The sequence below is a fragment of the Tyto alba genome, unplaced genomic scaffold, assembly GCF_018691265.1.
Source record: "Tyto alba isolate M040663 unplaced genomic scaffold, T.alba_DEE_v4.0 Super-Scaffold_1, whole genome shotgun sequence".
In the NCBI taxonomy this organism is placed as follows: domain Eukaryota; kingdom Metazoa; phylum Chordata; class Aves; order Strigiformes; family Tytonidae; genus Tyto; species Tyto alba.
Genome location: NW_024881261.1, coordinates 33,462,947 through 33,479,290, shown reverse-complemented (window position 1 = coordinate 33,479,290; position 16,344 = coordinate 33,462,947). Strand labels below are relative to the sequence as shown.

The 16,344-nt window shown below is 48.6% G+C and overlaps 2 protein-coding genes and 1 long non-coding RNA gene across 25 annotated transcripts in view; 2 read left to right on the top strand and 1 right to left on the bottom strand.

Moving 5' to 3' along the window:
• ANK3 (ankyrin 3) overlaps positions 1-2,026 on the top strand; it is a 279,582-nt gene extending 277,556 nt beyond the window's left edge. For all 23 annotated transcript variants that reach the window (XM_033004248.2, XM_033004250.2, XM_033004263.2 and 20 more), the window contains one exon: positions 609-2,026. The gene's annotated coding sequence lies outside the window, so the exon portion shown is untranslated. The remainder of the gene's footprint in view (positions 1-608) is intronic.
• Positions 1,538-9,093, bottom strand: LOC122152902. Its single transcript, XR_006164877.1, has 2 exons — positions 8,815-9,093; positions 1,538-3,646 (listed from the first exon to the last, which is right to left on the bottom strand). It is a non-coding gene; the product is annotated as an uncharacterized LOC122152902 (long non-coding RNA).
• A 236-nt stretch (positions 9,094-9,329) lies between these two features.
• CCDC6 (coiled-coil domain containing 6) overlaps positions 9,330-16,344 on the top strand; it is a 56,093-nt gene continuing 49,078 nt past the window's right edge. Inside the window, exon 1 of the mRNA XM_042787970.1 lies at positions 9,330-9,690. Within this exon, the coding sequence (XP_042643904.1) occupies positions 9,370-9,690 (321 nt within the window). The 5' untranslated portion in view covers positions 9,330-9,369. The remainder of the gene's footprint in view (positions 9,691-16,344) is intronic.

The window sequence follows — 16,344 nt, the reverse complement described above, 5'->3', positions numbered from 1 at the left end:
CGCTGTCCTTATGTGCATGGCTGTTCTGGGACGGGGGAGAGAGCAGGGGCGGGAGGCCCCGTCCCCCCAGTGCCGTGCGCGGGGGGCGGACGGGGCTGCTCCTCTTCCTCCCTTTGTCCCTCGCCAAGCCTCCGAGAGGCTGGCCTCCGCGGCCCTGGCTCTCCCGGTCACGTTCCCCCAGCGACTGGCAGGGGTGGACGTGCAGGCTTTCCACCGCCGCGGGGACGCTCGGAAACAAACGAACGCGTGCCGCGAGAGCAGCAGCGCTCTCGTTCTGGAGCTGGTGCTATTTCTTCCGCTACAGAGGGTCCCCGTCCCCCGTCGGCGTCGGGTCGGACGAGCCGGTGCTTTGTCTGGGCCGCTGAAACGCAGCGCGTTGCAAACGCGTTTGTGAACCGGTTCACGAGCAACGTGGGCGTCTGCAGCGGCATCTTCCCTTCACGCTGGGAGCTCAGCTAATGTCGTTACCCAGCTAGAAAGTGTGTGATTTATCCTATTGCAGAATTCCATAATGCCAATTAGAACTTTCCCGTGTAGTCAGGGGAAGGCAAGAAATTGATTCTGACAAGATACTCTGAAATGATTTGTGCTATCTTCTCTTTCCGTAGGTCTGTGTGCTTTTACTGCCAGTATTCTAGAGGGACACTCGTGGAAGAAAAATCAACAGGAATTAAACATTCACCTATAAAAGTGTGCGTGTGTTTGCTGCTTCCACACATTAACCGCATGGTTTTTATGCAAAAAAAAAAAAAAAAAACAAAAAAAAACCAACAAAAAAAAACCAAACAAAAAAATTAATTTAGCATGAGCCAATTTACAGAGCATGGAAATTCACGTTCATTCACAGGATTGGAGGGTGCGCCGTTACCAGTGCAGTGTATATACAAGATGCCATGCTGTTAACAGCTTCTTTCGAGCAGTTTGATGTCATCTCAAAAGAAATAAATTCCTGTGGCCAGAGGGGGATGTACGAAGACGAAATGGTTAAACCATGGAAAGACACTAAAATTACTAAAATCCACAACAGCTCGCCTTATTTTTCTTGGACCCAAACTGTCAGGGTATAAAACACTATTTGTTTCTTTTTTAAACATCAATAGTTTTGCTGTAAATAAATAACACTGTATAAATTCTAACAAAATAGAATAAATGTTGATAAGGCACTGCCTTTTCGATCACAAACAGAATATTGCAAATGCATTGAGCAGGCTAGGTGTCTCAAATGGCTGCACCTACAGGGATATTCTGGGTGTATCTTCACAGATTCTTGTATATTAGCAATTATAATGTTTGTATATGCAAAAACGCTAGCTTGATTTTAAAAAAATCTTTAAAATCTGCTGCAAATTTAAATGATTCCCAAAATGAGGAATTCTGTAGTTCTGTGAAAATTTTTCTTCAGAGTACTAATATTTTGATGCATGTGTTTCACCTTATTTTGATTAAATCTTTTCCAGTTTTGCAAACACTATACCGCAACATGAAAAATAAGATTTTATCTGTAAACACAAAGCCCTTCATCTAATATTTGTTGCTGTTGCCAATTTTCAATGAAATGACCTAAAACCCATAACATATACAGTAGTTGCATTACGGGGAGGGGGGTGCTATCTGTTCTCGCTTTATAACGGGGGTAATGCTTGCAGCTTTAGAAGTGGGTTGGTGCTCTCAGGAGCACAAGTTTGGGATGTTTTTAAATGAACTGAAGAGAAATTATTAGCTAATAGACTGGCAGCACGCTGTAAAATTATTACTGTATTGTGTACTGGCTATAAGATGTAGAATCTTTCAGTAAGCCAATCATCTGTAATCATCCTAGCAGTGTAATATTAGGTTGTTAAGGCTGCTGTGTTTTAAAGGGCATTTTTATTTGGGTTTTGGTGAAATACTTTAATTTGTTGATTATATTCATATGGAAACAGCATCCATTGATAATAGCTCTAATTACATATGTATGAAAACAACAAACACTGGATGATCTAGTTGATTATTTAAGCATAAAATAAATTGTGTTAAAACTCTTGGATAACGTGCATTTGGCCGTGTTCTTGCACCCCGTAGGCGTGCGGCGTCGCGAGGCCAGCTGTTAACCACCCACCCCTGGCTTTTTGCTGCTCCTCCTCTCGGTTTCTTTTGCCCGACCCACCTCCTCGTCTTCCCCGTGTGGCAGGCCGTCCCCTGGCCGGCTGGCTCCAGGTGGGGGCAACGGGAGGAGAACACGGCACAGCCAGCCACGTCCTCAGCAGAGCTAAGGAGACCCACCTCCGTGGGACGTGGGAGAGCCCGCGGGCGCGGGGAGAGGACCTGTGCCAGGGGGGTGGGCGCAGGCTCCTCTCCAGCGCGTGTTAACTCCTCGGGACTTCCTTCCGTCTCTTTCGCCCCATCGGCAACCAGGAAAAGCACTGCCGAAAGCAGCATTGGTGGGACCAGCAACCAGCTCACTGCAGATGATGTCAGTAAAGTGTACATCCCCTGTACATTCCCTGCACTCACTGTGTATTATAGGTGATGGACTACTACATAAAAATATATATATATATATATATATATAAAATCTTGCCAGTTCAAAGCTTTGTAGTCAGCATCACCACACGCTTGCTGCACTGGACTGCAGGCTTCTGCTTGGGTGCAACAAATAAAATTTATTACTCAGGGTCGAGTTTTACCTGGCTTTTAAGGCAACGTGAAGGTGACGTATTTTCCCCCAGCTTGGCACCCGAGGACAACTCAGCCTCCTTGTCTTTACCTGCTGACCCACACGGGAACCGGTCCTCACCCGGGGTCAGTCAGCAAAGCTCTCCTGGCTGTGGTGAAAGGCACTTGGCTCCAGGAGAGCATAACAGGTTGGTTTGCCGGTGTTTCTGAGCTGCTGGGGCTGCCAGCTTTTGAAGTAGGGACAGTAAGTGAAGCGGTTTTCATCATCTTAGTCAGCCAGTCTGTGTTGCAGTGCCTGTTTTACCTAGGTCAGGATACCGCTGGTACAACACTGCTGGTTCTGGTCCTTATGCCAGAGCCCGGAGGGCAAATGCCACTTGCGCCACCGGAGAACAAACACATCTTATTGCAGGTCACAGTCCAGCAGCAGCGATCGCGCTCCTGGAGAGCTCGCCGTCCAGGCGCCTGCCTCCCACTCCCAGGTACCCAGATCAGCTGAATGAAAAAGGATGTTTTCCCTAAATGGGGTGCAGATGTATATATTTAATATTACATTGTGATTTTACATCTGGAAGGCGAGGCTGTGGTGACCCACCGGCCGGCAGGCAGGAGCAACGCTGCGGGAGAGCCTCACTTCACCCCTCCGGAACAGCACCCAAAAGGCTGTTTGGCTGTTTTGACGCTCCAGTCGACTCCCTTCCCTGCCCGCTGCCCGGTGCCCCGCTCGCGCCCGGCGCCGGCGGGGAAGCAAGCCCTGGTCGTACCTGGAGCGGTGGCTCTGGCAGGCAGCAGCTCTCTGTGCGGACAGAGGAGCGGTGCTGCCCGTGCGGGCAGCGCGGCACCTGAGCAGGCTGCGACCACGGCGGAGGGTCTCCGGGGCCAGCGGCGGTCCCAGCCCTCCAGCTCCTGCCGCGCCGCCGGCGGCTGCCTCCCCCGAAGCGCTGACACCGCGGAGACGGTGAGGGTTGGAACGGGAACTCCGGCGCTGAATCTGCAGAGTTTAAAATAATCGCATTAAACGTTGCACGAGCAGGGTTTTCCGGGTGCTGGTTTGTTTTGCACTGAGTGTATTGGTTCCAGCGGTGGCTCGGGATATTTGGGAAAAAACAAGGGTGAAGCGTGAGCAGTCATTTGAGAAAGAAAACAGAAATCTTGCCAGTACTAGCAAAAAGCACAGACGGCCTTGGAGTGAGCGAGGGCTCTACCTCTCACATGTGCTTTTGTCTTTTTTTCATATTTTCTTCAGTGAGAACACTCCCCTTAGAGACAAAATTGTAAGTCATGGAATTTTTATTGCATGTATTAAAATAAACTCGATTGCTAAATACAGCGTTCTTTTCATCCTTTCACATTTGATTTAGCACTACCTAATAATAATGCTGCAGAGTATCCTACTGTACTTTTTCCATTTCTGAAAGAATACCAATTACATTTTATTTGTGGCCGGTAATAGTTTTAATGTCAGAAATTCTAAGGGCTCCCGTAGTGCGGAGCTGACATTAGTGGGATAAATGGCAGTTGCTTGCAGGACTGCAGCACCCTGCTAATTAATGCTAATTTCCGGGGGGGTTGTTTAACACGGGCTTTGTCTGTGGCGAGCACTGTGCAGGAAATCGAGCCGTGCTCTAGCGGGGGCTGCTGCAGCCTGGCGTGCGGGGCACACGCCCCCCCAAACCTCTCCATGCCCGCTGTGGAAGGAGTTTATAACCGGGGCTTCTTAGGGCTCAATCAAGTCGATAAAATTTGATGAAACTCACTGAAGTCCGTCAGTGGCAATTTTTATCGCGTCACCTCTACAATGACGGCAAACTCGGCGCGAGTATCTCGGCTGGGGGGGAATCGGGAGCCTGGGTGGGGGCAGCCCTCCCGCCCCCCCCGCCCTCTCCCCAGGAGGGGGGTGCGAGCCGGGGGGCTGGGGGTTGCCCGGCTGAGGCCGGAGCGGGGATCCCGGGCAGGGTATCGGGCGAGGGGCTCGACCTGTGTCCTGGCTACGTGCACAGCACGTGAAAAAGCCACTGCCAGCCCATTGCAGTTTTCCGACAGAGACGCAGACCCTAAGGTAGGGAGAGGGCAGAAGGGAGAGGTGGACCCAGCCTGCTACAAAGTGCTTGACGTAAAAAATAGACCATTACTGGGAGGGAGAAAGGTTAGTAGAGGACAGAAAAATGAGCTGCTCAAGAAAAATCTAGGTACGTGCCACATTTTTCATAACCGCTGAGGCTAAAAACAGTATGCTAATTGTGTGTGGCTTTATTTATTTGACCCCAAGTCCTAGAGGAAGACGAAGATTTATAATAAAAGTTTTATTGGTACTTTTCCCATCACGCTAATGTTCAGTTATTGAGAGCCATTTGGGCTATAAAACTGCAACGCACAGCGATCTCCCCTGTTCACCAATTTCCTTGGAAGGCTTCCAGAGGCTGGATGTCCTTACGGCACGGCCAGGCCCACAGAACCAACCTACTATCAGCTCTGAGAGAAATTCCCTGGGAGAAGCAAAGCCCCGGAGCTGAAGACGTGTCAGCTACAGGGTGGCTACCGCGTGGCACGTTTCCACAGTCAGATACTCTACCCCGCGCAGAGCCTTCTTTTCCGATACAGGTTTCTGATTAAATAATTGTTGGTCAGAAAAGCAAAGCAGCGTGGCGTTGTTTACCTCTGAACTGCATGTTAGAAAACCTGTTTTATCCTGCATCGACAGACACTTTAATCCACAATATTGGTGAACTGGGGCTTTTTCTGCTCATACGAATATCATTCCAATGGAGGATTCTCCCCTTCAACAACCCTCCCACAATGGTAACATCGCCACATAGGGGCTCCATCTTCCCTTTTGAATATTCCCTTGTATACAGGTCATAATTTTTTTATTTATGCTCATTCAGTTTATTTTCCTAGGATTATTTTCCATTAATTGCATTTTAATGCGACTTTGCCTTTCCTTATTTTTTTTTTCCCCCCCTCTATTTCAGTCGGGTACTCTGAGTACCATACCAAATTTTTCCTGGGGTTAATTAGCCTCAGTTGGTCTTTTTCTCTTCAGTCTATAACTACTGAATATTTTAATAAAATTATATTGTTATAGAAGGCCTTCCAGCTGATTAATGGACCTCTGGAATTATATTAAGGATTACATTAAATCTCTGAACATACCTCTTCTAACCCCTCATGCCTAGCAATGTATTTTATACAAATATTTCAGCTGTTGATGTGAGTTTATGAAGCACTGTTTCTAATTGCCCATTACCTCCTGTAGTGATAGTTTCTGTGAATAAATTCCTGCCTTTTTATTGCTGCTTCTTGACGTGAGTATCAGCTTTGCGACTATTATAGTGCCGGTGACATTTTGAGATTCTTTATTTGGACCAACACCTCCCTTGCCCCCTTACAGCTTTGCATTTATTTTTTTGTACAATAAAAAAATACTGGGGCGAGGAGCGTGGGGACCTCGTCGTGCAGGCGCTGTGGTGGTGACAGGCTGGTCGTGGTGGCTTTGACTGCCCCGTCGAGCCCCTCGCCGCCTGCAGCCGGGCAAAGCTGCAGTGCGGGGCAGCCTCTGCCGTGCACCCTCAGCCTTTAAAAGGGGGGTTTGCTAATTGTGCTTATACCGCATAGTTATACTTTTTAATTGGTTTGGTTAACGTCTTACAGATGCGTAAAGCATGTGATTTTTTTGTGAGGAGGGGGGATAACTAGGATAAAATTTTCTCTCCCTGTTTAATCTATTAATTTGGAGTAGTTGGCTGTAGTTGTAATTCAATATGCGGGTGTTATTTTTTAAATGACTGAACTGTTGTTATGACAAGAGGGATGCTGTCTCAGATCTAAACAGCAAGGGCCCTTGAGTTTTCCTCCCACTCCCCCACTGACTCAATGTTTGTCATTGGGCAAGTACCTCAGCTCACTACCTCCCCTTCTTGCCTTCCGGGGCTATTGTGCGAATTAATTAGATAATGTTTCAGCACAGCTTTGAACTGGAGAGTTCTGCAGAAGTGCCAAGTTATAATTTATTGTTATGAAAGCCGGCGTTGCTGGCTGGGAGCGAGACCTCTGATGCAAGCCCAGCAGAGAGGGACGGCGAGGCGGCCGAGGGAAAGCTCCCCTCTCGCCTCGAGATCCCTCCTCTCCGTCCCCGCCGCCTTGCAGCACCTCCAGCCCGCTCCAGAAACGCTCTGCGAGTGGCAGCCCCGGCCCCTGCGCGGTGTGACCCTGGGCACACAGCCCCCGGCCCAGCCCGCCCGGCCCCACAGCAGCGCTGAGGACGCCGCCCGCACCTCCCGCTCCGTTTTCAGGCTAGTTTGGGTATCTGAAGGAGCGGCGGCCACGTCCGCTGGAAAATTATAGCTCTCCAAATCAGCAAAGCACTTAAGATTAACGTTGATAGGTCTGAAGAGTGGCTTAAGGTTAAGCATGCCGTGGGGCTCGCTGGGTAAGATTAGCCCAGAGCAGATGCGTGTTTTGCTGATGCAGGTTTTCAAAATATTTAGGCCTTGATTCAACATGACGCTCAAACGTGAGCAGCCTCACTGAAGGCAATGGAAATAACTGGCTGATCAAAGCCGGGCAGCTGGATGAAGAAAGAACACGAAGTTGCAAACCTGTCTGTTTAGAAATGAGTTTGCTTTGAGGAGCACGTGTGCGTGCGGACGGAGGCGACGGAGCAAACCGGCTCGCGCTGCCGGCGCCAGCGCTGCGGAGTGCGTACCTGAACCGACGCTTCCTCACCGCCCGGCTGTGTTCGGCCAGCTTCCCAAATACCCGCAGACCTATTTAAAAGCAATTCTATTAAATTGTAACAAAACAGTGCCCGTTATTTGTCAAGTCCTGATTTTAACCCCTCTCGGGCTTTTTATCCCAAACAAAGCTCGTGCTGGTGGCGAGGCTCAGCCCGGGCGCTGCTGTGGGGCCAGGGAGCCGGCGGCCGCCCCGGGCGGTAGAGCTTGTCCTGCCCCTGCAGACCCAGGGGTTGCAGGGGGGTATTTCAGGAGAGCACCGAAAAGCTCTCAGGAGACCTCGTGGACATCACCTGGCTGGTCTGTGGAGCCCTGTGCACCTATAGCAGCATCTCTCGATGCCGATGCTCTTACGTTTTGGGAGGAATCACACCTTAACAGAGCCCAGGGACTGGAGATCCAATTAAAGGCATCTCTGGGCTCAGTATGGAGGTAATGGGATGCAGGAGTCTGGCTCATTTTCCGCAGGGCCGGGCGGGTGGTGCAGGAACCTTTCAAGCCATAAAAGCCCTGTGCAGGGGCAGGGCTGTGCCAGCGCTGGATGGGGACCCCCATTTCCCAGCTCCCACCCCATTTTGAGCTGTGTTTGCATGGCAGAGTCTTGTGCCGGGGTCCGATGGGCAGGCGTCGCAGAAGACGGTACCTGTGCCTGAAAACTTGGAACGGCCCTTTTACTGCTTTTCTTGTGCTTAAGAGACCAGAAGTAAAATGACCTGCACTTACATTCCCAGGCAGGGAAAAAGAATAATTACTTTACAGAGATGGAATTCCTTCATATATTACAGCCATTAAAAAGAGTAAAATTTGAAATTTACTGTGGCATGGAACAAAATAGGTAGTGCAGTTACAGATAATGAAATCCTTACTTGCCATTAACGGAAAAATTACTGTTGTTAAAAGTCCCCTTCATAAATAATTGAGAAACCAATTATACAGTCTTGGTGACTAATTTATCCAGGAGCAATACGGACCACATTATGCCATATAATGAATGGCACGTACGCGCCGTTATATCTCGCTGCAACTCGTGCCTTTATTCAGCTGCTCGGTAAAGAAATAATAAAAAAAAAAAAAAAGGAACCTAATGCACATACTGATCAGGAAATACATTCTCTGGAATGAGAGATGGGCGCTAATATATCTTAATTTAAAGCGGTTTTACAGACGTACAGAGGCCTGAATTCACGTGCCGTTTAGTCCCCGTGCCGTGAGGGGGAGCGGGGCTGGGGGCCGCGGCCACCGCCATGTTCCCCCTTTCTCGGCGGGGTGGGGGGTGACCCCAGCCCCGCCTGCCCAAACCCGGGGGTCTCTGTGAGCAGCGCCCCGCGTGTGGCCAGGCGGAAGGGAGCCTGGAACTGGGGGGCACAGCTGGAGGCACAGGGCAGCCCTGGGGGCCTCTCCTGCCCCACGCACTCCCCACGCTCACCTGGCAACGCTGCCTGCGTCCGGACATGATTTTACAGACGGGTTCTTTTAGAACAGCAGGTTTTCGGTTGTCTGAAATGCGGATAAAGGAACGCCGGGGGCTCTGGCCTTGCGCCGGGATCCGGAGCAGGGCGCTGCGGCGGGGAAGCCCAGGGCTTTCCTACACGGTTTGAGCGAGGAGCGGTTTTTCCTACATACTGAGGTAAAAAAAACAGGGTTTTCGTGCGAGCTGCTCGCCACGGGTAATGTAATATTTAGACGGAGCCTTCCGCGCAGAAGCCGTGACATCGGGGCCGTCTGAGCCGGCGCTACAAGTGATTTTTTTTTTTTTTTTTTTTTTTCCCTCCTCGCCGCTGGGACACGCAGAGCGGGCGGGCGCTGCCGGCGCGGGCCGGCAGGCGGCGCTGTGGGCGGGCGGCGCGGGCGGGCGGGCCCCTCTTGGCGCGCGGGGAGGCGGCGGCGCCGGCGCGCGGCGGGCACCGCCCCCCGCTCCCCCCCCCCCCCGCCCTCCCCCCTGCTCGCCTGTCGGCGCGGCGGGCGGGAGGGAGCGGCGGCGATGGCGGACAGCGCCAGCGAGAGCGACACGGACGGCGCTGGCGGCAGCGGCGGGGGCGGCGGCGGCCCGGCTGGAGCGCTGGCGGCGGGCGGCCCGGCGGCGGGGCCCGGCTGCGGGGTGGCGGGCGGCGGCGGCGGCGGTTCGGTGGGTAAGGCGGGCGGGATCGTGATCTCGCCGTTCCGGCTGGAGGAGCTGACGAACCGCCTGGCCTCGCTGCAGCAGGAGAACAAGGTGCTGAAGATCGAGCTGGAGACCTACAAGCTCAAGTGCAAGGCGCTGCAGGAGGAGAACCGCGACCTGCGCAAGGCCAGCGTCACCATCGTGAGTGCGGGCGGCGCCGCGCCGGGCCCGGCGGCGGGCGGGAGGGCGGGCGTGTGGGGGGACGCGGGTGGGGGGGGTCGTCCGTGTGTGTTAGGGGGGAAGGAACGGGTGCCCCGCCGCGGGGGTGTCCGCGCAGGGCGGGCCCGGCCGCCGCCTCCCTCCCCTCAGCCCGGCCGCGGCCTTCCCGCCCCGCCGCTCCCTCCCCGGGGGTGGCGGTTGGGGCGAGTTTACCTCAGGCGGGCCCGGCTGTCACCGCCCTGGGGCGGGGGGCGGGCAGGTGGGGTCACCCCGCGCCCTTCCCGCCCTCCCTGCGCCCTCAGCGGGGACACACCGGGAGGGAAACCGGCGAGGAACCGCGGTGGTTGCCCCGCCGCCCCATAGCCGCGTGGCCGGCCCGGCGCTCCGAGCGGCCGGGGCTCGGGGAGGGGAGGGAGGGGAGGGGAGGGGAGGGGCGGCAGGGTTTTGAGGTGAGGAGCAGCGGGGGCCGTGCGGAGCAAGAGCGATGCTGGATCGTTCCCTGAAGTTTCTCAAAGTAGAGCTTTTTCTTCGCATATAAGTAATCTGCGGAGATTACGGATTATCTCGTCAGCCGTCACCTCTTCAGCCACCGTGTGGAAACAGCGAGTTGCAGGGTAGCGTCTTAGTCGTGAAGAAGCGTTTGATTTATTTGCACTGTTTTGTTAGCTGTGGTATTTCAAGAGGTTATTTAAAAACTCATTTAAAATAAACCCCTTTAAAACAATGTGAGTAATGCACTCACACACACCACCCTGTCCTGAGAAGAGGTTGGCTACCGGTTTATGAACACTACGAGGATGATTGGGAGTTTAACATCATTTTATAGGATGCTGTTTGGCGTCAATCCTCAGTAAAGTACGTAGGACAATACAGTGAATGTGACATTGTTTTCTATGAGTTGGGAGTTCAGGAGTTTAGATCGGGGGTGTTTTTGCTAATTCAGTGGTTAGTGTGATTGTTTAGATGTAGTAATGATCATGGCCTGCATGCAAACAAAGTAGGTAACACGTTAAAGACAGATAAAGGGTAGCCCTGATCTTTGTATAGGCTCTCCTGTACATCCTTGCCAGTGCGGATAGAGATGCCTTGAGAGACACCGATCCCACCTGCATGTGCTCTTCCTCTTCTGGTCTGATTTTTCACAGGGGTTACTTTATTACAAATGTAACAGCTATATTATTGATAAACAGTTTTTAGATGGTCAGTATATCTAGCAAAGAAATGGGGCTCGTCGAGGCAAACCTCTCATCTGTTCCCAGTAGTAAACATTCAGTGTCTAGCAGGATGTGGGCCGGAAGAGTGCATGAAATACAATACAGAAGTAATTTATTCAAGGATGACAAATATAGTCCTAGTTGGGGAAACGTGTTCTTTGTTAATACTTTATGAGAAGCGAACGTGTCTTAATTAGGTAGTGGCATAGTGCCTTCTAATGTTGAAGGGGGCTAAGACATCTTGTCAGTCAGACATTTTCTCTTTGCCTGTTAGAAAGACACAGCATCCTTCTGAACCCCTGGTAGGGATATTGTTTGTAAACAACTCGAAAAAAATGTTCGTGTACATTGAAGTTCTTTAGGTGCCATCTTTAGGGACTGATTATCTTATATTTTCGTCAGATTTTAATTTACAAAAAGGAAGCATTTTTCTGAAATCTAAAACTCGGTGTGTATGCTTTTGACATCTTGGATACAGAGAGAAAAGGTGTTAGACTTTTATAGCAACCTGCAGGCTGTCTGGAAAACTGGCATCTTTAGCAGACACTCTGTCTTTGGTATGCTAAACTGTGTGCACAACTGAGTAAACCACTTCTAATTCAGCAAGTGGTGAAATAATGAATGCAAAACATAACTTTTTTTTCAGGCCACTGAGACTTTGTGCTGTGGTTTACATAGTCCGTAATGTAAACACATCTGCAGTCAAAATGCTTTGTTGTGTTGCTCTAGTATACAAGTGGCTGGAGATGAACTTTATTGGAATGCTGAAATGTGTGCCATTTGCATGCAAATGTAATTAAATAGAAAGTTTTCTGATTTTCTCCATTGTGATTCTAAACCTTCGTCAATTTGCTCCTCCGCCAGCCAGCTCAAGCTCCTCGCCCTGTTGCCATGCTGGCAGACGGGTGCTGCATACCGGTTTCCTGTTGTAGACATTGTAGTGTCACGAATCAGCTTTGATTTTTATCAAGTTCCAATGAGAAGTTACGAAGCGCGTCTGAAGCTGACAGGTAGCCCAAGTAGCAGGTGAAATGTCTAAACCTGTGTGCTGCAGGTGAAGGTGACCGCTCGAACCGTGCGGCTCTTCATCCGCCAGCCTTTCGCTGTCCCGTCACTTGAGCTCCATTGCGTGAGTACCACAGAGGCTCTTCCCTCTCTCTAGCTCCTGCCATTGTCTTCAGTGGTTTTGAATATTTTCCCTTCAGGATTTACCAGGTAGAAGGTGATGGTCTTCTTCCTTCCTCTTATGTCTGTGCTGGTGTAGGTGTTAGTATGACATCTTTGTTTCCGTGTTTGTGAGTAGTGTTACTGGTGTCAGTGTGGATGTATGCAGTTTGGGAGTGGTTTAAACAGCTCACTGCAGAGGATCCTATTAGTTCTCTTTTGTAGCTAACCCTTGTGTCATAGGGTTGAAAATAAGCGTTAATTATGCATAGGAGACCTACGTTAAGTAGTTGCACTTGGAAAACTGACTGAGGAAAGGTGTCGACTTGGCAGGCTTGTATGCTCGCTAACTTTATGTGAACTCTCATCTAAAACATGTAAAAACAGATGTTACTTTAATACTGAAATTGGTAAAACTAACTTGGACTAAGTGTACGTCCAAGAAGATGTGCAAACTCCACGCCTTCCAGTGGACTGAAATGCAGATGAAATCATGCCGCTGTTCATGTGCAAGACTGTGAAATTAAGTAAATGTACATGATAACTATCTCACCTGCTATTATCAGTAACAAACTTTGAGGGAGGGAGCAAAGCAGGGAGAAAGCTAGGTAAATTTTGAAGTGTTACTGAGCAGCGCAAGAGCGTTACGTTACAGGATGCAAAGTTTCAGATCAAGTATTAAGAAATAACTGAGACCACTTGACCCATTTGCAGAGAGATAATTTATATGTGTTTAGCAATCTTTAATCGTATGATCTCATGATATGTTTCGGCAAGGTCTTTTTTAGGAAATGGAACAGATGGTGCCTAGGTTGGGAAAAATCACACACCTGAAGATGTGTGATGTGCTTGAGATGTGAAGTAGTGAGTTTTGGTTATAGTGCTGCATTACCAGAAGTGGATTTCCTGTGTGAACTTCCTTAATGTTTTGGTGGAAAAAGGTCTACCGAAGAGTTGTCCCATATAAGGGACTAAGACTGGGACAGCACAACTTCTCTAGTTCAATAAAAGTACCGTCAAAACTGAGCAATGGTGGTGGTGGGTTGACTGCTTTTCAAACGATTGAATTGTTGCGTGTGACAAAAGCTGAAATATTTCAGCTGGGTGTAGGTATGTCTTGGTCAGGAAGTTTCTTTTGAAGTTGGTAGAACTTGGATTTCCAACTTGTTTTTTTTCTCTTTTTCAGTGTTTGATATAACAAAGTCACCCTATTTCAGTGAAAGCCATGAAGCCTTTAACTGATACTTAAATATTTTGGTTTTCTTTGTTATTGTTTTGAGCTGACAGGCCTCATACAAACAGAGTGCTTTTAATAACAAAAAGAGTTTTAGTCCCTGACTGCTACAAGTACATACATGCTTACTCTTGGTTGTTAGATTCAGTAATTTGTGTAAATTGGCCGACTATAGTCAGGCATCTTCTGTAGTGTTAGAAAATTAAAGCATAATAAGCCTTATTCTATTATTTTTTTTTTTTAACTGAGATGAAGATAGTGTATTTGAGAAGCCTTAATTTAAAAATGTTCCTCCTGAAGAATGCTTGATGTAGCAGTTTTAATGCTTTGTAACATGGATTTTACAGGAACAGCTTATCAGGGTTTTTTCCCCCTCAGTTTGCTCTGTAGGGAAGGGAATTATCCTAGGAATCCCGACTTGTGGTGCTGAGTGGATCCCCAACAGGATCATCAATTCAGATGAGACAGTCTGGTCCAAAATGCTAATGGCATAAGTAACACTTGGATGCTGGTTTTTGTGGGCTTGCCGCGAGTTATGGCTGCCTGGTAGTGACTGCTGCAGCCCTGGCTGCCAGGGGCCGATGGGCCCTGGGACTGCTGTGCGCTGCTGTGGGCAGGAGGGGCAGGGTTTGACTGAGACACCTGGGCTACCCTTGTCTCCATAGCTCAACCCTGTGCCTCTGCACCTCGGCTCTCAGCTTGACTTTTTTCATTCCCTGGGCGCTAGCAGAGGTCAGTTCCATCTCTTGGTCTTCGATGTGTTTCTGCGGAGCGATGTGAACAGCCTCCCACCAATTGGGAGAAACAATGGAGGCAAAAGCCTTACTCAGCTCCTGTTTCCTTGCCCCTGCTTGCAAATCCTGAAGACATTTGTTGCTTTTGATAACAGCCATCTTCTGAAAACAAACAGGATTTCTGGGACTTGCAGATCAGAAAAATCCTGTGTGGTATCGTAGACTTGTTACAGTTTTCTCAATAAACAACCAGATTTAGATGCTGGAAATAAATATGATTTTAGCATTTTGTTCTCAAGGAAATGTGCGGTGGGATTTGTGTGTGTGTATGCGTGAGATCTGCTGTCATGGGTCTTCATGGAAAACGTCAGCCTGGATAGATAGTTTGGGGAAGTGAATGGGTGTACTACATTGTCAAAAATCTCCTGCAAAAATGCTTTTTAACAGCTTTTTTCTTTCCTGGAGTTTGCACCGGAATTTCAAAGCAGAACACTTGTTCCAGTACAGAATATGTCTATTAATAGTAGGAGAAAGGGCAGGATAGGCTAACTGAAATGAAATAGGAACCTTTAAAAGGTGCTCACATAGGGGCACAGGGATGAATGAAAGAAATCAATTAGTAGCAGCTAGAGGGGAAAAAGCAAACGAAGAAAGCAGAGAGATTAATATTTTAAAAGAGGTATCTGTCAGTCTGTTATTTACTCTTTATTTTAAAGTAGGTCTTGCTTGTGTGAAACAGGCTGACTTGCTGTTCCGTGATGTCTTCTGTATGTGTGAGAATCTTGCTTGGGGCTTTTGTATCCCATTGCACCGTTTGTAACTCTAGTTTGTAGCTGGACGAAGCTAAAAGTCTAACTCAAAAATAACTTATTTTAGGAATGCTCTGTTTACCTGATTTTTAGAGTAAAGACAACATTGTTGCTAAGATTAGCAAATTCATGCACAATGAAACTCCATCCAGAATTTTTCAGGAAGAGCAGGCACATAGGAAGAGAGCATCTTGTATTTGTTTTACGTTTGCCTTAGATTCTCAGGAAGTTTCTATTGAGCTTCTACAAAACGTCTGTAAAGGAAAAAGGAAGCTTAGTAATGCACTTTAGCATTAACTGTTTTGGCCCTTAGGTTAACATGGTAAAAGCAACACTACTTGCTGTGCGGCTGGTGAACTAGTAGTAGAAAGGTATGTTGTCATCTGCTTCCATTCGGTAGTTATGCGCAGTCACTGGCATATGGAGTTCCCAGGGAAAAACATTGTCAATGTGGTGGTAATAACACTTTACCATTTGCCTCTGTTTCAGGCTTTCTTCAATGATGGTTAAAAAATAAACAAGAAAGAAAGAAAAAGCGTTAATGTTTCTGAACTTAATTCAAATACTTAATAAACAGGAACGCTTCTACTTTCAGGGAGTTTGAGGCTTCAGAGGGTTGCTAAATCATCCACTTTTATTTGTGTCACATCTTCATGTTTTTTTGAGTTGTTCTGCCTTAAATCTCGTTACTTGCCTTGAAATGTGTCTTTGGGAAAGGTATCCAGTTTTAATTTGAGGACTCGGAGAGGTGAACCACCATTGTGCTTGGAAAGGCTCTGGTGTCCTGCCTCTGGTTCTTCCCATCAGCTTTATCAGGGCTGAGCCTTTTGGCTTGGTTAATGAGTCTCCTGGGTCCTCTGCTTTCTCCTTATGAAGATACAGGCTGTAACAGGCATCTTTTAGTTTACTTTGACAAACTGAACTAAGCTTTCAGGCTCTGAGATGCTGGAAATCTAATGTGCTGGATCCCAAATTCTGTGGGTATATGATGCACTTGATCTAGTCTAAACACCTTTTCCTGCTTCAAATTTGCACAAATGTTTCCGATAGCTTAATTTGGAACTGACTCATCCAGTATTGTCAGTTGTCTTTCATGAGCTTACTGTTGTGTGCTCTGGTTAATTTGGCAGAAATGCAGTAGCGCGCTGGTGCCTCTTCCAGGTCTGATTTGTACTGCTGGATTCTCCAGAAGCACCTGGTTTGGTGCTAATAATTGTGCAGCCATAGTCTCAGGAAGGGTATTTTCACCTTTTCTGGGATTTTTTTGAGGGTCTCTTCTGTAACCCTTCTATTTTTCTTTGGAAAGAGGTACTAACACCTGAAGTTTCTTCTCCCCCCCCCCCCCCCCCCCGTATCAGTTTCACCAGTGCTATGTACAGAACTGAAGGTGAGCTGTTTCTCTGGGCCTTGGGCAGCAGTTGGTGTTCCAGCACTGCATGTGAAGCTAGTCTGGAGATGGTGTTTGTTTCTTCTCTCCATGT